At 40.8% G+C, this 16,891-nt stretch overlaps 1 protein-coding gene across 1 annotated transcript; it reads left to right on the plus strand.

The window, feature by feature from the left end:
• Nucleotides 1-1,875: 1,875 nt before the first annotated feature.
• Nucleotides 1,876-15,894, plus strand: PRKAG1 (protein kinase AMP-activated non-catalytic subunit gamma 1). Its single transcript, XM_087710431.1, has 11 exons — nt 1,876-1,948; nt 3,059-3,165; nt 4,336-4,417; nt 4,520-4,578; nt 5,807-5,852; nt 6,096-6,150; nt 10,280-10,406; nt 10,568-10,733; nt 12,108-12,145; nt 13,604-13,750; nt 14,583-15,894. The coding sequence occupies exons 2-11, from the start codon at nt 3,094-3,096 to the stop codon at nt 14,691-14,693; spliced, it is 903 nt and encodes a 300-aa protein (XP_087566557.1). The 5' UTR covers nt 1,876-1,948; nt 3,059-3,093; the 3' UTR covers nt 14,694-15,894.
• The last annotated feature ends 997 nt before the right edge of the window (nt 15,895-16,891 follow it).

Genomic DNA, 16,891 nt, shown 5'->3' on the forward strand with positions numbered 1-16,891 from the left:
AGAGGTTATTTTTGCCTAACAATAGAAATAACCTAAGATCATAAGGAGGACTTGCCTAGCTTACCTAAAATAGCCGCAAATCAGATCCCTAGAATCTCCTGCCTTTTAGACCTCAACATCTATAAACATATTTGTATTCCCATTGTTTGAGGAATCCCTCTTTCTTGTAAAGCAGACACCCAACAATTGTTGCAATAAATATGGTTCTTCTCAGTAGTGTACCTTGTACTTCTGAATTTTTCACAACACAGATTTACTCTGTCATAGCTGAAATCTACTGAACTGAGATGCATTAAGATAAATCAAGCGTTTGCTATGCTGGCAGTTTTATAGCTTGGGAAATATTCACAGCTGGACCTTGTCATTCTCCGGAAATGGCACAGATACCATTAATTTGTGGGAAGACAGTAACATTTTCCCTGGGAGACAGGAAATAAGAGAACATAGTTCTAGCTCCCCAATGTTGGGAATGAACTTCTAGTATGAGACTCATCAGTGTTTACAAGAAAGTAAACATTGTTTTGTATTTTATCATAGTATTCCTGTGAAATAGATAAGGCTGAATAATAGTGGTGAGATAAGATTTATAGCTTTATGAGTATGTCTAGCTACATGGCACCTCTTTTTCTTCTTCATCTGCTCAGTTTATTTTTCTGTTGGCATGTCTCCAGGTGGGTTAGTATGTGAGAAGGAATGACATTCTAGATTAGCGGTCACCAACTGGTGGTCCGTGAGAAAATTTTGATGGTCTGCAGAAAAATTATTTGCATTTTTTATATTGCGCTAAATCAGGGGTTGTCAAACTACAGACCCTGGGACGGATATGTGCAATGAACGTTTGTGTTGCTGCAGAGAGTCTCCCTCTTTGGGGTCTTTGTGCGGGTCGGAAGGGGCCAGAAATTCAGACTTGGGGTCTGCTTCGGCCTCCCGGTGTGGAGCTTTGGGCAAACGCTGGAGGGAAATGCCGCTGGTGGCAAAGAGCCAGAGGACCTTGTTCCAATGGGACTGCATCATGGCCTGGAACTGGCTGACCATCTCAGCCCGTGGAGCCTCCAGGCGCCGGTACCTGGCCTTGCACTCCAGGAGGTCTTTCCTCTGCTTGGAAAGCCTATGCTTGTAGTCCTCAGTGAGGTGCTTCTACTGAGCCTCCTTCTTAGATCCATTTTGAACTGAGCTGTTTTGCCAACTCTTTCTTGTGGTGGCTGCTTAGCTCCAACAACTGCCTCATGTTGGGGCCCTAAGGAGCCTGGGCAGGCAGGCGAGGAGTAGCTGGGAGGGGAGGGGTGAGTAGAGGCTGGCGAGTCAACTCTCGACATGAGTGATATCGAGTTGGCCACGCCCACCCTGTCACATGACCACCTAACCACACCCACTCAGCCGGTCATTAGGCAGATCATTTTAGTGGTCTGTGGGATTTAAAATTATGAGGACTGAAATGTTGGTGACCCCTGTTTTAGATATTTTGAATGAGAATTACATTGCGTAGATTGGATGTAAGTTAGATTGTACTAGCTAACCAAGGTAATAGTTTATTTTTTAAAAGATGAAAGATGCTCTTTTTTCAACAAAACAGGATTTTTTTTAAATACTTAAGAAAATAGGTGATGCAATTCAGTTTTGACAAGGCAGTTTCCCCTCTGTGTTAGGAAGCAATTATCTTTTAATATACTAAAATCACTATCAAAACAATTTAGTTTATTCCCAAACCTCTTCATATGCAAATAATTCAGATTTAATCAATTAATGAATCAAGAAATGTTTGCTAATAAGGTATTTTAACGTTGGTGTTTCTAATTGCTATATATTATATTTCAAGGGACAATCAGCATTCAGTGTTGCAGGAATTGTATCCCAAGACATTGCATCTTTTTGATTTCTATCTTTCTCTATTTTTTTTAGGCTGCAGTACCCGAGAGTGGGTTGGAAAAAAAACTGTCCGTATCTGAAGGTGAGTCAGGCACAAAGACTGATTTATGGCAGATTTTGCTTAGTTTGGATTCCTGGGTGGAGTTTATTGCAAACATTTATTCTATCCAACCCCCCTTAACACAACAACAAGATTACAGAAATAAATAAAGGCAGTCATTTAAACAAAAATTTAAAACAAGAAGTGTCAGGGTTACTTTCTTGCTGAAATTTGTCAAGTAAATTGGTGGATTCTGAGCTTGGAGATCCACTTTCTGTTGCAACAGACTCTTATTTTTTGTAAAGTTTTGTCTGTGGACTTAAGCTTGTCCATTAATTTCCAGAAGCAGACAGGATGGCCTGGGCATTTGAAGTCTCTCAACTTCTACCTTCGTAAACTACCGTATTTTTCGCAGTATAAGACGCACTAAGATTTTGAAGAGGCAAATTAAAAAAAAAGTTTTTGCACTCTGTAGACCTCCCAAAAACGGCCCGTTTTTTGCAAAAACAGGCCTATTTTTTGTCAAAAGAAAAGGGCATGAATAGCCTTTGGGAGTCTTGTAGAGTGCTCCTGGGGGCTGGGGGGGCGCAAAAATGAGCAAAAAACGGCCCGTTTTCCACTCGTTTTTGTCCTCCCCAGCCCCCAGGAGCACTCTGGGAGCCTCCTAAAGGCTATGCATGGCCATTTTTGCAAAGGGGGTGGGGTTTCAGGAGGCCAAAAATGCTGTATTCAGTGTATAAGACGCACCCAGATTTTCACCCTCTTTTTTGAGGGACAAAGATGCGTCTTATACTCCAAAAATATGGTAATTTCTTTCTTATGGCCTTGAAGGCAATCTTGGAAATTGAAGGGGGAACTTCTGCTGAAAGTGAGAGGAGGGGAGAACTAAAGTTGCAACACTTGGAATGAAGCTTCAATTCTGTTTTTTTTTTCTTTCTGAAAGATATTAGATTTAATTGAACAAACAGCAGTGGGTTGTGCAAAGTGCTTAGATATGCTTGATAATATATTGGATTTTTTAAAAGGCATATAAGGATGTGTAGAATATGGTTTTCTGATATATTTAAGCTTCTTAGGAGCATGGATTTTTTTCTGCTCTGATGTTATTTTGTTAAAGGATATCTTGTAACTCCCTTTGTCTTCCTCAAACAGACGACGATTCCAGCAATGGCATCTACACATGCTTCATGAAGTCACATCGCTGTTATGACCTCATTCCAACAAGCTCCAAGCTTGTTGTATTTGATACATCTCTGCAGGTGGGTAACCTACCTGGTTTGATGGGCAGAGCAGTAGCAGCTTTCTGTGAAGTTGGGATTCCTGGGTAAACCTTCATTTCCTTTAACTGAAGAAAAGTAAAATGGGGCTACCAACAGATAGAAGGGAATTCTTTGCGTTTGTGAGTAGGTAGAAAACTCTCTATAAAAGAGAATTGGAAAATTTTGTGAGGATTTGTATGTTGTGTACAGGCTCCAGGGTCATAGAACCTCTGGCATCTTGAGTGCAAAGTTGTGGATATAATTTATCAGCGGTTTGGATCAAAAACGGCTAAACTTGGCTTTTAAAAAGGTGATAAACATCAAATTTAGTAATGGAATTTCAAATTTTGAAACTGATATATAAGGGTTTGGATCTAATTTTAGGCAGAATAGAACTGCTGACCTGGTTTGCAAATTATATTACTATGTTTTATTAAACCTTATTTTATTAAATCAGTCACAACCAGTTAAATTCATAAGTCAAAACCCACTAAATAAGATTACATTCTAGCACAAAGTGTGAATTCAGTCATATTGTAATTAAGGGATAAGTTAGTTATGTTTGACTTCAACCATGGCTAAGTATGAATTTGATTCCAGTAAATATGATGTCTCATTTAGATACTAAGCACGTTTTATTTAAATAAACCTACAAACATGCTTAGTATCTAAATGAGATACTAGATTCAATCATTTAATCTCTATTTTATAGATTAAAAATGCTGGTGAGATCCTGAGCCAGGATAATCTTAGGATCAGACCAGACTATCAGACCCTTCTCTAATCCCTTTAGCAAGGGATTTAGATAGTAGCCAAACAAATACAAAATAAGATGCTTTTCACAGCAGTAGTAGTGGGGTCTTTTGTATGTGTTGTTTAACCTTTTCATAACGGTCAAAGTGAACTCGAAAAGATTGACAAAATTACCCCTCTGAAATTCTTGAAAAATGTGAGATTCTTGTTCCTAATCCTTCTTCTAATTTGAGATTTCCCCATTCCATGCCTTCTACACTGATAGATTATGACTTCCATAAATCTTCAAAATTGCGTAGCTTTAGGTCAAGTGATTTGGGCAATGAAACCCAAAACTTTGGAAGGGCACCAGATTTGGGAAGCTACTGTAACTTTTTTCTCAGGACATGTCACAGCCCATATTTGTGTGGATTCTAGGTGAAGAAAGCCTTCTTTGCTTTGGTGACCAATGGTGTGCGGGCGGCTCCACTCTGGGACAGCAAAAAGCAAAGCTTTGTGGGTAAGGGCCTCCTTGCTTCATCTTCCTATCATCTTCTTATCCTGACCTCTGAGTCCCAATGCATGGGGTGACCTCTTCACACGTCTTTTTATCCCTCAACAGGAATGCTGACAATCACAGACTTCATTAACATCCTACATCGCTACTATAAATCGGCCCTGGTAAGTTCTCTTGGATTTCTGCCTTCATTAAAGAAGCTCTTGGTTGAATATGGTCCTTAACACAACTATGAAATTTTGCCCATCCAAGTATTGCAGGAGTTTATTTCTAATTTTCAGTTGTATAGGGAAAAAAATTATATATATGTATGTATGTATGCATTTAGTCATGCTGGCCACATGACTACGGAGACGTCTTCGGACAGCACTGCCTCTTCGGCTTTGAAATGGAGATGAGCATCGCCCCCTAGAGTCAGGGACGACTAGCACATATGTGCGAGGGGAACCTTTACCTTTACCTTATCTGATGTAGAGAGAGAATTTTAGTTTGGAAGTGATAGTTTATTAATACGGCTTCATCCAGCCGTGACAATACAAGGGTTTCCAAGGTAGGAAACAAGGAGAGTAAATAATGGGGTGGGGATGGGAGGGATGGGGTTCAAACTGCAGATAATCCTCAACTTACAGCAGTTAATTTAGTGACTGTTCAAACTTACAACCTCACTAAAAAGTGACTTATGACCATTTTTCATACTTAGATCGTTGCAGCATCCCAACGGTCACTGTGATTTATATTCAGATGCTTGGTAACTGATTCACATTTATGACAGTTGCAGTGTCCCGGGGTCATGCGATTCGCCTTTTGCGACCTTCTTTCAAGCAAAGTCAATGGGGAAACCAGATTCACTCAACAACCGTGTTACTAATTTAAGAACTGCAGTGATTCACTTCACAAATGTGGCAAGGAAAGTCATAAAGCGGGACACAACTCACAACACATTTCTCACTTAGCCACATACATTCTGGACTCCATTGTAGTCGTACGTTGAGGACTACCTGTATATGGAATACTGAGATACAATAGCAATGAGCACTCGTCTTCTTTCTCAACCTCCCACAGTCGAAGATGCAGATCATTGGGGCCAAAATGCCTTTAGTTACGTGACAAGTATGCTAACTGGGGGCAATGAAACCTGGATTGGAGAAAAAACCCGGGAGTAGCTTATGGCTTGTCTTGCAATAATTGTTGAAGAGGGGCTGCTTTCACATCATTCTTTGGAGCCAAAGCCCTACTCAGTTGGAACATGTCCCTGATCCTGCCATGTTGGCATCTACCGTATGACATCTGGAGGATTCAATTCCATCCTCAGCAAGCTAGAGCACACACTGGCCAGCATAGATGGAGGTTATTCATTGCACCTAGCCCTAACACTGTTTCTTTTGTATCCAGGTGCAGATTTATGAGCTGGAAGAGCACAAGATTGAAACATGGCGAGGTAATGGCAGAAGGGTTATGATGATGGGGCAAAGAGGATATGGGTTATTTCTGGTGAAAAACATTGGAAAAATGTCCTGGGTATTTCCAGATATTGGAAGCCCTTCTTTTCCCTCCTAGGCATCTGATTGTACACTAGATTTGAGCCTTTGGGCTGTCACCAACAGCAAGTCATCCAGGGTGTACTTGTATATTTTCTCTTCTTAAAGGGACACAGTTGAATGATCTTTCCTTTCTCTTGCAGAAGTCTATCTGCAGGACTCCTTCAAGCCATTGGTCTGCATTTCACCCGATGCCAGGTAGGAGACTCCACTCATATGGGATTGTCCGCTAATCTGCTCCTGCATTTTTGAAGTGCCACTAAAATGCTTCCTGCCATCTTCCCATCTGGCATGCTTCTTGATTTCTGGAGGCATTACCAGTTTAGTCAATCTTTCAGTCCCTCTATGGATTATCTCCTCTCAGCCCTGGATTAACTATTAAGGAATATAGGCACATGCTTAGGCCCCAGAGGGAAGGGGGACACCACAGAGTTTTCCCCCTAGCTATCATGCCCTTAATACTGTCCCAGTCGATTTACATTTTCAGCTCCCTAATGTTTTGTCAATTAAGCAAAGGAAAGGCTAAGGGGCATCCCCAGTTGTCCTTCATCTGGTCCTTCCTCTTGTATTTTGGGCATCTTGTGCCAAGTTATTATGACTACAGGTAGTCCTCATCTTACAACGGCTCCTTTAGTGACAGTTCAAAGTTACAATGGCACTGAAAAAAGTGACTTATGGTCATTTTTCACACTTACGACTTTTGTAGCATCCTCATGATCATGTGATCCAAAATTCAGATGCTTGGCAATTGGTTCATACTTTTGACCGTTGCTCTGTCCTGGAGTCGTGATCACATTTTACGACATTCTGACAAGCAAAAATCAATGGGGAAGCTAGATTCACTTAACAACTGTGTTACCAACTTATCAGTTGCAGTGATTCACTTAACAAATGTGGCAAGAAAGATCGTAAAATGAGGCAAAACTCACGTAACAAACAAACAACAGAAATTTTGGTTTCAATTGTGGTTGTAAGTCAAGGACTACCTATATTATCTCTTTTGACTCCTCTAAGAGATCTGACCAGAAGTTCAGTCTTGCACCTCTTTATAAGAGTGGTGTTTGTTGCTATCTTATATGCATGTACTGAGGATTGTGCATTCAGAGCTCTGTGGTTAATAGATATGCAAGTTTAGAATGTTGTATCTCAAAGATCTGGAGGGTTCCTTTGCCAGTTAAGATTCTATCTTACAAGAGGGAGAAGGAGAGGGAAAGGGAGGAGAGGGAGAGGAAAGAAGGCAGGAAAGAAGAAGGAAGGAAGGAAGGAAGAAAGAAAGACACACAGACTGGAGAAAATTATGAGGGAGAGAAGAAAGTGGGAGTTCTGGAAAATAACTAAATTAGGGATCCAATTCTTCCCAAAAATGAAAAGCACTACAAATCTAATGAAAATTGGCACGGGAAGCCAGCATCCCAGCCATCTCTAGCGGCTTCCAGCCCTTCGAACAAAAGATCTTTGGAGGATATGCTCCAGAGAGAAAGATCCAATTCAACTAAGGAGCTTCAGATGATATTACAGAGTATGTAAGAGGCAATGGCTAAAAACCAAGAAGAACTGAAAAAGGATATTAGAGAAATAAGAAATGATACTGGAGAACTAAAGGACAGATTGCAGAAGCTGGATGATAAATTTGATCTGTTCCAGGAACAGATCAATAAACACGAACAAAGAATAAATGTAATGGAAGGAAGGTTGGAGAATGAGGGGAAAAAATGGAGGAGCTGAGTTCTAGGCTGATCTAGGAAAACAAAGAACTTGAGTTAATTGTCCTCACGTTAGAATCGGAGAAAGCAGCCCAATTTCTACGGTTTCAGAATGTAAAGAAAGAAAAAGGCAAGGATTTACCAGACATGATGGCAGACCTTATGGCAAAGGCTTTGGGAATAGGAAAGGATGAGATGGCAAGTGAGATCGATGAGACATATAGAATCCAGACAAACTACGCAAAAAAGAACAATCTCCTGAGGGAAGTCCATGTAAAGTTCGTTAAAAAATCAATACGTGACGAGGTTCTGAATAGAACAAGAGACGATCCGATAATACACAATCAACGACAACTAACAGCCTAAAACAAGTACCGAGGAGAATCAGAGAACTAAGAAGGCGCTATCAATTTTTGACATCTGTGCTGAATAAATACGAAATTAACTTCACATGGCTGATGCCTGAGGGCATACTGGTAACTTGGAGAGATAGAAGATTCAGAATAAACATGGTGGAACAAGTGGAAGATTTCTACAATAATCTTGTTGGGCAGGAGGATGAGGAAGACGAAGGAGAACAGTTGGGAGCAAGAATGCAAGGACTTAGGGCACAGATAAGAAGAGAAAAGAAACCAGTGGAGACAAAAAAGGAGAAAGAAGTTGTTTTCGAGAAAAAAGGGGAAGAACCAAAAGAAGTGAGAGAGATAAGGGCAACAAGAAGCACACAATCTAAATACACATAGAATCATGTCGGGAGAAATCAAGATTCTATCATTGAATATCAATGGTCTAAACTTACCCCAGAAAAGGAAAACAACTTTAATGAACTAAAACATTTGAATTACGATATAATTGTAATGCAAAAGGTCCATATAACTAAACAACAGATCCGGATCTTGGAATTTCCTAGATTGGGTAAACTTTACATGGCATTATTCGAGAGATGGGAAATGAAAATGTCTGTTTAATGGATGATTTCAATGCTATAGTTGACCAGAAATGGGACTATAAAAGTGGAAATAAGAGAAAAGGAGCTAGGAGAATTTTGCCCAGGTCAGTCTTCCAAATGGCTGAAGAATTAAATATCTATGATGTATAGCGAGAAAGATGTCCCAAGGGAAAGCAATATACCTTCTACTTGAATAGACATGAATCCTGATGTCGATGGAGTTAATTTCAGAAGTGAAGGAGATAGACATAGAACCCAATTTATGGGCTGACCACAATCCCATGAGGATTATATGGAATAAACAAAAGGGCAGTTATCGTTGGTTATTCAATAGAACAATCCTAAAGGATCAGGAATATATTAAAAGAGTTAATCGGGAATTGAGATTTTTCTTCAAAGAAAACTGGCCAGGAGACACATCCATACAAAACCTATGGGATACAACTAAGGCATTTATAAGAGGGGTAACAATGTTGGCTACAGCTAGGAAGAAAAAAAATTGAGAATCAAAAAATAAGAGAGTTGAAAGAAAGGTATAGAAATTTAGTGAACTTCAAAAGAAATCACAAAATAGAAGTATAAAAGGAAGTATGGAATTGATTAAACATGAATTGGCTTTATTTGAAAAAGCAAAATTGGCACAGTATATTAAAAAAAGGAAAACAAAATTTCTTTGAGAATGCAAATAAACTGGGGCGGTCGCTATCCTATAGGCTGAGGAAGCAGAAGCAAGAGAATTGGATCAATAAATTACAAGATGAAAAAGGCAAGATCTGCTATCAACTAGAGGAAAAGAAAAGGATTACCCAAGAGTTCTATGAACAATTATATAGAGAAAACCAAGACTATACAAAGGAAGGAATACTACAATATTTGGAAAAGTCAGATCTGCCAAAGATACCAGAGGAAATAAAAGATATGCTCAATAAAGAAATTAAAACATCAGAGGTAATTGAGGAAGGTTTTTTGTTTTTGATTCTGAGGTGTAAAATTTCATAATCACCTTTTGTTCTCCCAGGCAGCTGCTGCAAGAATAATAACAAATAACTCTCATGTCATGGCACCACTGAAAAGACTCTTTCCCTAATGGTTCTCTTCTTTGCTTCAAGGGGAAGGGATCTCATTAGTAATTTAAAACAGAAGATCTCTCTGCTGCTGATGGTACAGACCAGTGGTTCTCAACCTTCCCAATGCCGCGACATACAGTTCCTCATGTTGTGGTGACCTCCAACCATAAAATTGGTGTCTCGGTTCCTAAGACCATCGAAAATATGTGTTTTCCGATGGTCTTAGGCGACCCCTGTGAACGGGTTGTTTGATCCCCAAAGGGGTCCTGAACCACAGGTTGAGAACCACTGGTATAGACAGATATCAGAGGGAGGAGGATTTCTATCTCTGTGTTGAAGTTTTTTCTTGAGCCTTGGAAGATGGTGGAATATAAATTAGAGCAGATCCCAGAAGCCACCTCTACCTGCATGAGATCTGATCTCCTCTCAGACCTGAGGACAGATCTAGGAATGCCAGCTGCATATCTTAGTTCCTCTTTCATGTCCGCTACCCATCCCCACCAGAGCTTTAGAGGCATCCTTTGTAAAATTAAGGGGGTAAAGAAGACATCTGAGTGTCTTCTTTGGTTTTTGGTTTTGATATGTTCCTCCTTCTTCTCTTTGTAAAGCCTATTTGATGCTGTGACTTCTTTGATTCAAAACAAGATCCACCGGCTACCTGTCATTGATCCTGAGTCAGGCAATACACTCTACATCTTGACACATAAGCGCATCCTCAAATTCCTCAAGCTGTTTGTGAGTACTCAGTGCAAGCCAGCTTGGCTTTTCCTCTTATGCATTGTTGAGAGTCCGCTTTCTGTGGACCATTGCTTTTTGTGTAGCTGTCAGATGCCATTTTACTTATGTCCTCAAAGCTTCAACGTGTTGTTAGAATTCTCCCTCTTGTGGTCCCGCAGATTGCCGAGTTCCCTAAGCCAGAATTCATGACCAAAACCCTAGAAGAGTTGAAGATTGGTACTTATGACAACATTGCAAAGGTGCAGACCAATACGCCTGTCTATGTTGCGCTGGGCATCTTTGTACAGCATCGGGTCTCTGCGTTGCCTGTGGTAGATGAATCAGGTGAGAAGCAGCAATGTGGAATAGATGAAGGCATCTAAGATGAACAGAGTTCAAATGCTTTTAGTTTTATTAGTGAAGGGTACTACAGACAAATGGCAATAAATGAAGAACTCTCTGAAATAATACAATTCTGTAGGTCAGTATCCCACAGATTCCCATTAACTGAGCCATTTTGTCTAAGTACTGCGCTGTGTTAAATATTATTTTCAGGTTCTGGCTGCACATAAAGTAAGTTGTTTTGATATGGGGATCCCAATGGATCATTTGTTTGGTATATAGACCAAGGTATCTGTCTCTCACCCTCTTATACAAGCAACAATCAAATAGGATGTGAGCCAGGTCTTCTACCTCTGTCGCTCTGCAAATGCAGAGATGCTCACTGTAGGGTATAGAATGGAATCTCCCATATCTGACCATTGTGTCAAGCTGTTTGAATCTCGCTCATGTAAATATCTCCCTAAGATGTTTTGGCAGTTGTAACTTCAAATAGCTATCTACTTGAAAAGTACGTTTGTATTTGCTCAGCCATTTCAAGTTACCCACCTTACTAAGGATAGCTATATCATTTTGTGCTTGGTAAAATTCCCAACTAAATTTTGTGGAAGGCTATAAGTAATGCATTTTCTTGTTGACTGCCCTAGATAGGAAATTAGGAGGGTATTCTTACTCCTATGTAGTAAACACATATTATTTTTCCTTTGAATATAGGTTGGTTGATTTATGAGACTCTGTAACCCATTGATTTAGTATAGCAGTGGCCACAAACCTTTTGGGCACCAGGGAATGGTTCCGTGAATAAATGTTTTTCCGCAGACCGGAGTGGATGTGGTTTCACATGTGCTGCCTGAATTCCGCAGATTTTTCCTTGTTTGTGCAGCCCAGTTTCTGGTATGCCATGGCCCGGTGCCAGTGCACAGACCCCAGGAGGGGGGTACCCTTGTAGTTAAATACCCAGTTTCAAATATATCCAGTTTCTGTTTTGTTCTCTGCATGAGGCAAGGTGATGAGCTCATTTATGTCTGCATTGTGGCAGGAAGTTTTTTTCAATTTCTTCCAACTTAGCAATAGCAATAGCACTTAGACTTATATACTACTTTATAGTGCTTTTTACAGCCCTCTCAGCGGTTTACAGTGTCAGCCTATAGCCCCCAACAATCTGGGTCCTCATTTTATCCACCTTGGAAGGATGGTGGGTTGAGTCAGCCTTGAGTCGGTGAGACTCGAACTGCCGAACTGCAGCTAGCAGTCAGCTGAAGTAACTTGCGGTACTGCACTCTTAACCATTGCGCCAACTCGGCTCTATAGTACATTTTTCCTGATCTTAGCTGGAAAGCTATACAAAATACTGAACTTCAGTTTTTCTCTGTTTTTCAGGCCGGGTTGTGGATATTTACTCCAAGTTTGATGTTATTGTGAGTATTTCTGGTAAAAATTGCTTACAACATTATAGGAGTAAAATGTGCTGTTTTGGCTTACCTGCTTCCCTTATTTTTAAAAAAATCCTTCTTAGCTTATCAAACACAAGCTTAAGTTATCTTAAATCCAGTTTGAAAGCTAAGTTGAGAAATTTAATTCATTTGCTGCCCTCACCTTGGCAGCAGACAGATATTTATGTAAACATTTATATTTTTGATGGCCTAAAATATGTTGGAGATTTAATATTGAAAAAATCCATGTCTTTGAGCAGAGGCTGTTATAGATATTGGGTATAGAAGCGATGACCCTATGGAACTGCCCTGGTTTAATGTCCTGGAGTCCAAAAGATCAGATAGCCTTAGTTATATAAATAGATCTCACTTACTGGACGCCTCATGCAGCAACTGTTCAAAGTTATAATCGTGCTGAAAAAAATAATTTTGAGACCCAAGACATAATTTTATGACCTCCACATCATCTATCCTTTACTCATGTGTTTATTATTACAGTACATATACATAATACATGTCCTTTGCCCAGCCCTATTACTCCCCCCCCCCCCCCCGTGCACAGCAGGGAGATTGATTAAGCAATCAATTAGGCAATTTCTTCTATGCTTGACCTATTTTTTTTCTTCCCTTCCCTCACAGAGAAGAGAGATTAGAGAGGAAGGGATTGCAAGAGAATAAGGAAGCACACAATGAACACATCATAACGAAGCAGTTGGTGCTGGTGCATTCCCATTGTATCCCTGCTTACTCTTTTTTAATCCCTCAAATGAATGCAATTACAAGCACTAATTTCCTTCTTGCTAATTATTGCAGTGCTGGAATGAACATTCTGGGGAGTGGGGAAAAGGAAGGGTGAATTAAAATCATAAATGCAGTAGCAATCATGTGACTTTTCCATATGAAATTCCACACAATTTCCCAATTATGGTAGCTAAATGAGGGTTATCCATAAGTGGCTTTCTATCCTATCCGGATAAATCCAACTGATGAAATTTGATTGCAGCTGGAACCAGAAGGAAAATGAGAGAGGATTTAATACTGGCATCCTCTTCATTTTATTTGTAGCATACAGCTTGGATCATTTGAGATTTGGTATAATGCTTATGGTTCTGTGTCTCTGTGTTTCTATCCTGGAGTAAATTCTTAAATTTCAGAAGGACATGACCCAGTCTTCTAAGATGTGGTAGTTGCAAATATTGGCTGATAATTGATTGCATGTTATTCATATGATGGCAATATTTGCTGTGACAGCTGAGAAATAGTATTAATTCTTTGTAATAAAAATATTACTGGGTTTAAGCAGCTTCTGTTTGTAGACAGTGGGCACACTTGATTGATTCAAGCTCATCAAAGCAGGTGTGTGAAGAGATGAAAAAATGTTGGAGTCAGTGAAAGCCATCTGTGCTACCAGATCTTTTCATCTTCTTATCTCTCTATCACCAGAATCTGGCGGCAGAGAAAACCTACAATAATCTGGATGTGACAGTGACCAAGGCATTGAAGCATCGCTCACAGTACTTTGAGGGTGTGCTCAAATGTTACAAACATGAGACTTTGGAGACAATAATCAACAGATTAGTAGAGGCTGAGGTAAGCCCAGTTTCCCCCTTCTGTCATTTGACTAAATTCAACAAAGGAAAGGGATGTTTTTGTAGCAAGATGGAGCCAGAGATGCTCATAAAAAGGTTAGTCTCTGCGTTGCTTTACTCTCTCTAATTGAGATTAAAACTGTGAAGTAGTCCACAAAGTTTGTATTTGGTTATGTGAATACGGCATAATACCATAGTCATAGAAGGGGACTCTTCATTTCCTCACAAAAACTTGGGAACCTTTTGAATCACCCAAGAAAGAAGGTTGGGAAAAACTTGGGGTCAGAGATTATTGTGGTGCCAGGTTTCCTTTAAAATCTAGACCTGTGGTGGGAAACACAGGAATGGCACACAGGGCCTTCCCTTGCGGGATGTGTGGCCTCGTTGGTTCCTCTTCCATGTTTCCGTGCCCACATGTGCACCAGCCAGTCGGCCTTTGCGCACGTGGGAGCGCCAAAACTCAGATGAGCAGCGTTCTGTCACATATGCGCACACTGGCACCTCAATTTCTGAGTTTCTGGCGCGTGCTTTTCTGATAGCCAGCTGTTCATCTGGCACATGTATGTGCCGGAAACAGGAAGTTTGGGTGCTAGCATGTGCGCCGGAACACTGCTTTTTCGGATTTCTGCGCTCCAGAAGGCCAGTGAGATTGCGCATTCGAGATTGCGTGGGATGGTTTTGCATGTCATTTCCAGCATGCAGGTCAGCATGTGGTGACGTAAAAGGTTAGCCTTCACTGGTCTAGACAATTGTATCAGGCTATCATCCTGGGGTGAGCACCAAATTCTCCATGGTGTAAAATAGGCCCTCACAAAACTTTCTGTAACCAACAGGTTCATCGGCTGGTTGTGGTAGATGAAAACGACGTGGTGAAGGGCATCATCTCCCTCTCTGATATCTTGCAAGCGCTAATGCTGCCGGGGGGTCAGCAGCAAGAGGGCTGAATCAACTGATTTGGACCTGAAATATGGCACAGCTATCCTTCCTTCATCACTCTTTTGGTCAAACAGCTGCAGCATAAAGGAGGCCACACAGCCCACTTACAAGCCAATCTTCACAGAGCTCGTTCTCATGTCCTCTCCCTCTTCAAATCTTGGTTTCCTGAATCTTCAAGGCCTATTGCTCCTTTGATTTAGAAACACTGATTTTGTACTCAGGATGTAGTCTCAGTTAGATAACACTTGGCCATTTTGGGATGGGAAGAGCATGTGTCAGATTTCCTGGGGGAGTGTGACATAACCAGGTGTGGACACAAGCTCAGAACTAAAAAAACCTCAGAATATAGATCTTTGGGGAATCTTGTTCTGAGTTTAAGTTAAAGCAGAAGTGCAGTACATGATAGTTCTTCCATGTATTGGTTTGCACATCCTTTGCATGTCATGTGCATCTAAGAAATGTATGTAAATGAGAAACCCTATCCAAATATCACCTGCAACCTCTATCAATGACTTTCTCCCCTTCTGAGGCTTCCTGATAGGCATCTTTATGCTACCCGGCTCCCATTGCTCATAGTGCCCTTCCTTGTAAGCAGAGCTAATCTTTGTTTTGGCTGTTCCAAATGGAAACCAATTTCATCACTGGAGCTAAAAATCCCTTTTGGGGCCAGGATGGTGCGATACTGTTTGGCTTCCTGCACTCTTTGAATTTGCTGATCTGTGCAGGGAGAGGCCTCATTTGTCTTCTCTTAATACTTGCCTGCGAAAGGACCAGAGCCAGAAATGATCCTGCCTGGAAACATTTTGATCTTGTTTGCAACACAATATTTATTTATTTTGTGAAATCCAGGGCCTGTTTTTTCCTTACTAAAGTATGTCTTTCCCTATTGTAAAGATATTATTGCCTTGCCAAGAATGCTATCTCTTTTGCACATTCCTATATTGCTTTCCTCTCCGGGTAAATTGTACAATATATATTTTTGTAAAGTTGTATTCCTTATCTCCATTCTTCTGTCCGTACTTTTACTTTCAAGGAGAAAGCTTTCAAGAGTTCTTTGTGTCACCTTAAAAGGAGGACTTGAGAATATGTTTGGTAATTATTTCCAAGTCCGTGGACAGTAGTTAACCTTAACCCTGAAAAGCCTTCCTTTTATTATTTACTACATTTTTAAATGTCTGTACTGAATAAAAGATCAATCTGAAATTTTAACCTGCATTTCCTGAATAATGAATGGACCTTGGCAAGCAGTGTAGAAAGGAGAATTATTCTGAACTCAAAGACCCACATTAGCCTGCATGTCGGCTTGTTTCATGAATGTTATTTCAGAACATCATTTGGTCTGGGTTGGTATGTTTTCTCCATAATATCACTTCCCCAAATTTTAATTTTGAGATGTTGAAATTGGATGATTCTCTCTTTCTGACATATTTGCTGCTCAGGTACCTATGTAATATACTGTATCTCTGCAGCTATGCATATAAGAACATCATATTATCTTTATGTCTGTATTCAAGAGTTTGATTTTTTGCATCTTTAACATCAGTATTTCTCAAGAAATGTTTAGTTAATCAGCTCATCAGCACACCAAGTCTAATGACAAATTTCTTCAGATGGCAGCTTTTCTGCTGTTACTTCACTTCTGCTATAATTACTGAGTGTTTCATATTACATTTGCATTTTTGCACCACACATACAAACACACACAAAAATAAGACATCCTGAAAACAAGACCTAGCATGTTTTTACACATGCGCTTAATATAAAGCCTACCCCCAAAATAAGCCCTACTTAAGTGCCTGCACAGCCAGTCAGCTGCCCATTCCGACTGATTGTTCACAGTGCCGCCGACACAAGGTGAGGTGAGGGAGGTGATGGAGCTGCCCCATGTGCCCCACACTGATTTATCTCAGGGCTCCTGCAGCCAGGCCATCCATGCCCCGACAACTGCCTCACAGTGGCAACACTGGCAACCATGTGCAGCAGGAGCCCATGTGGCCACCGGCTACTTCTGCTTGCTTGTGGCTGTAACAGAGCAGAAGGCCAAGGGATGCACTGGTGCCGTGGCTACAAGGCGAGGCAGGTGTCGAGGCATGGGTGGCCTGGCCATGGGGGCCCTGAGGTAAGCCAGTGTGGGGCAGCTCCACCTCTTGCCTCGCAGCAGTAGCACTGCACAACCTCCCGCCCCCGCTGTGAGCAAGCAGAGGTG

The sequence above is a fragment of the Thamnophis sirtalis genome, unplaced genomic scaffold (assembly GCF_051295495.1).
Source record: "Thamnophis sirtalis isolate CommonGarterSnake01/CBP01778 unplaced genomic scaffold, rThaSir2_p1.2 scaffold_3, whole genome shotgun sequence".
NCBI classification, from domain to species: Eukaryota; Metazoa; Chordata; class Lepidosauria; order Squamata; family Natricidae; genus Thamnophis; species Thamnophis sirtalis.

What these genes read in the sequence shown, in the direction of transcription:
- PRKAG1 (XM_087710431.1), top strand. Translation starts at nt 3,094, where the DNA reads ATGAAGTCACATCGCTGTTATGACCTCATTCCAACAAGCTCCAAGCTT. An exon ending in CAAAAAGCAAAGCTTTGTGG is followed by an intron (nt 4,418 to 4,519) that starts GTAAGGGCCTCC and finishes ATCCCTCAACAG; the next exon opens with GAATGCTGACAATCACAGAC. An exon ending in GCTACTATAAATCGGCCCTG is followed by an intron (nt 4,579 to 5,806) that starts GTAAGTTCTCTT and finishes TTTTGTATCCAG; the next exon opens with GTGCAGATTTATGAGCTGGA.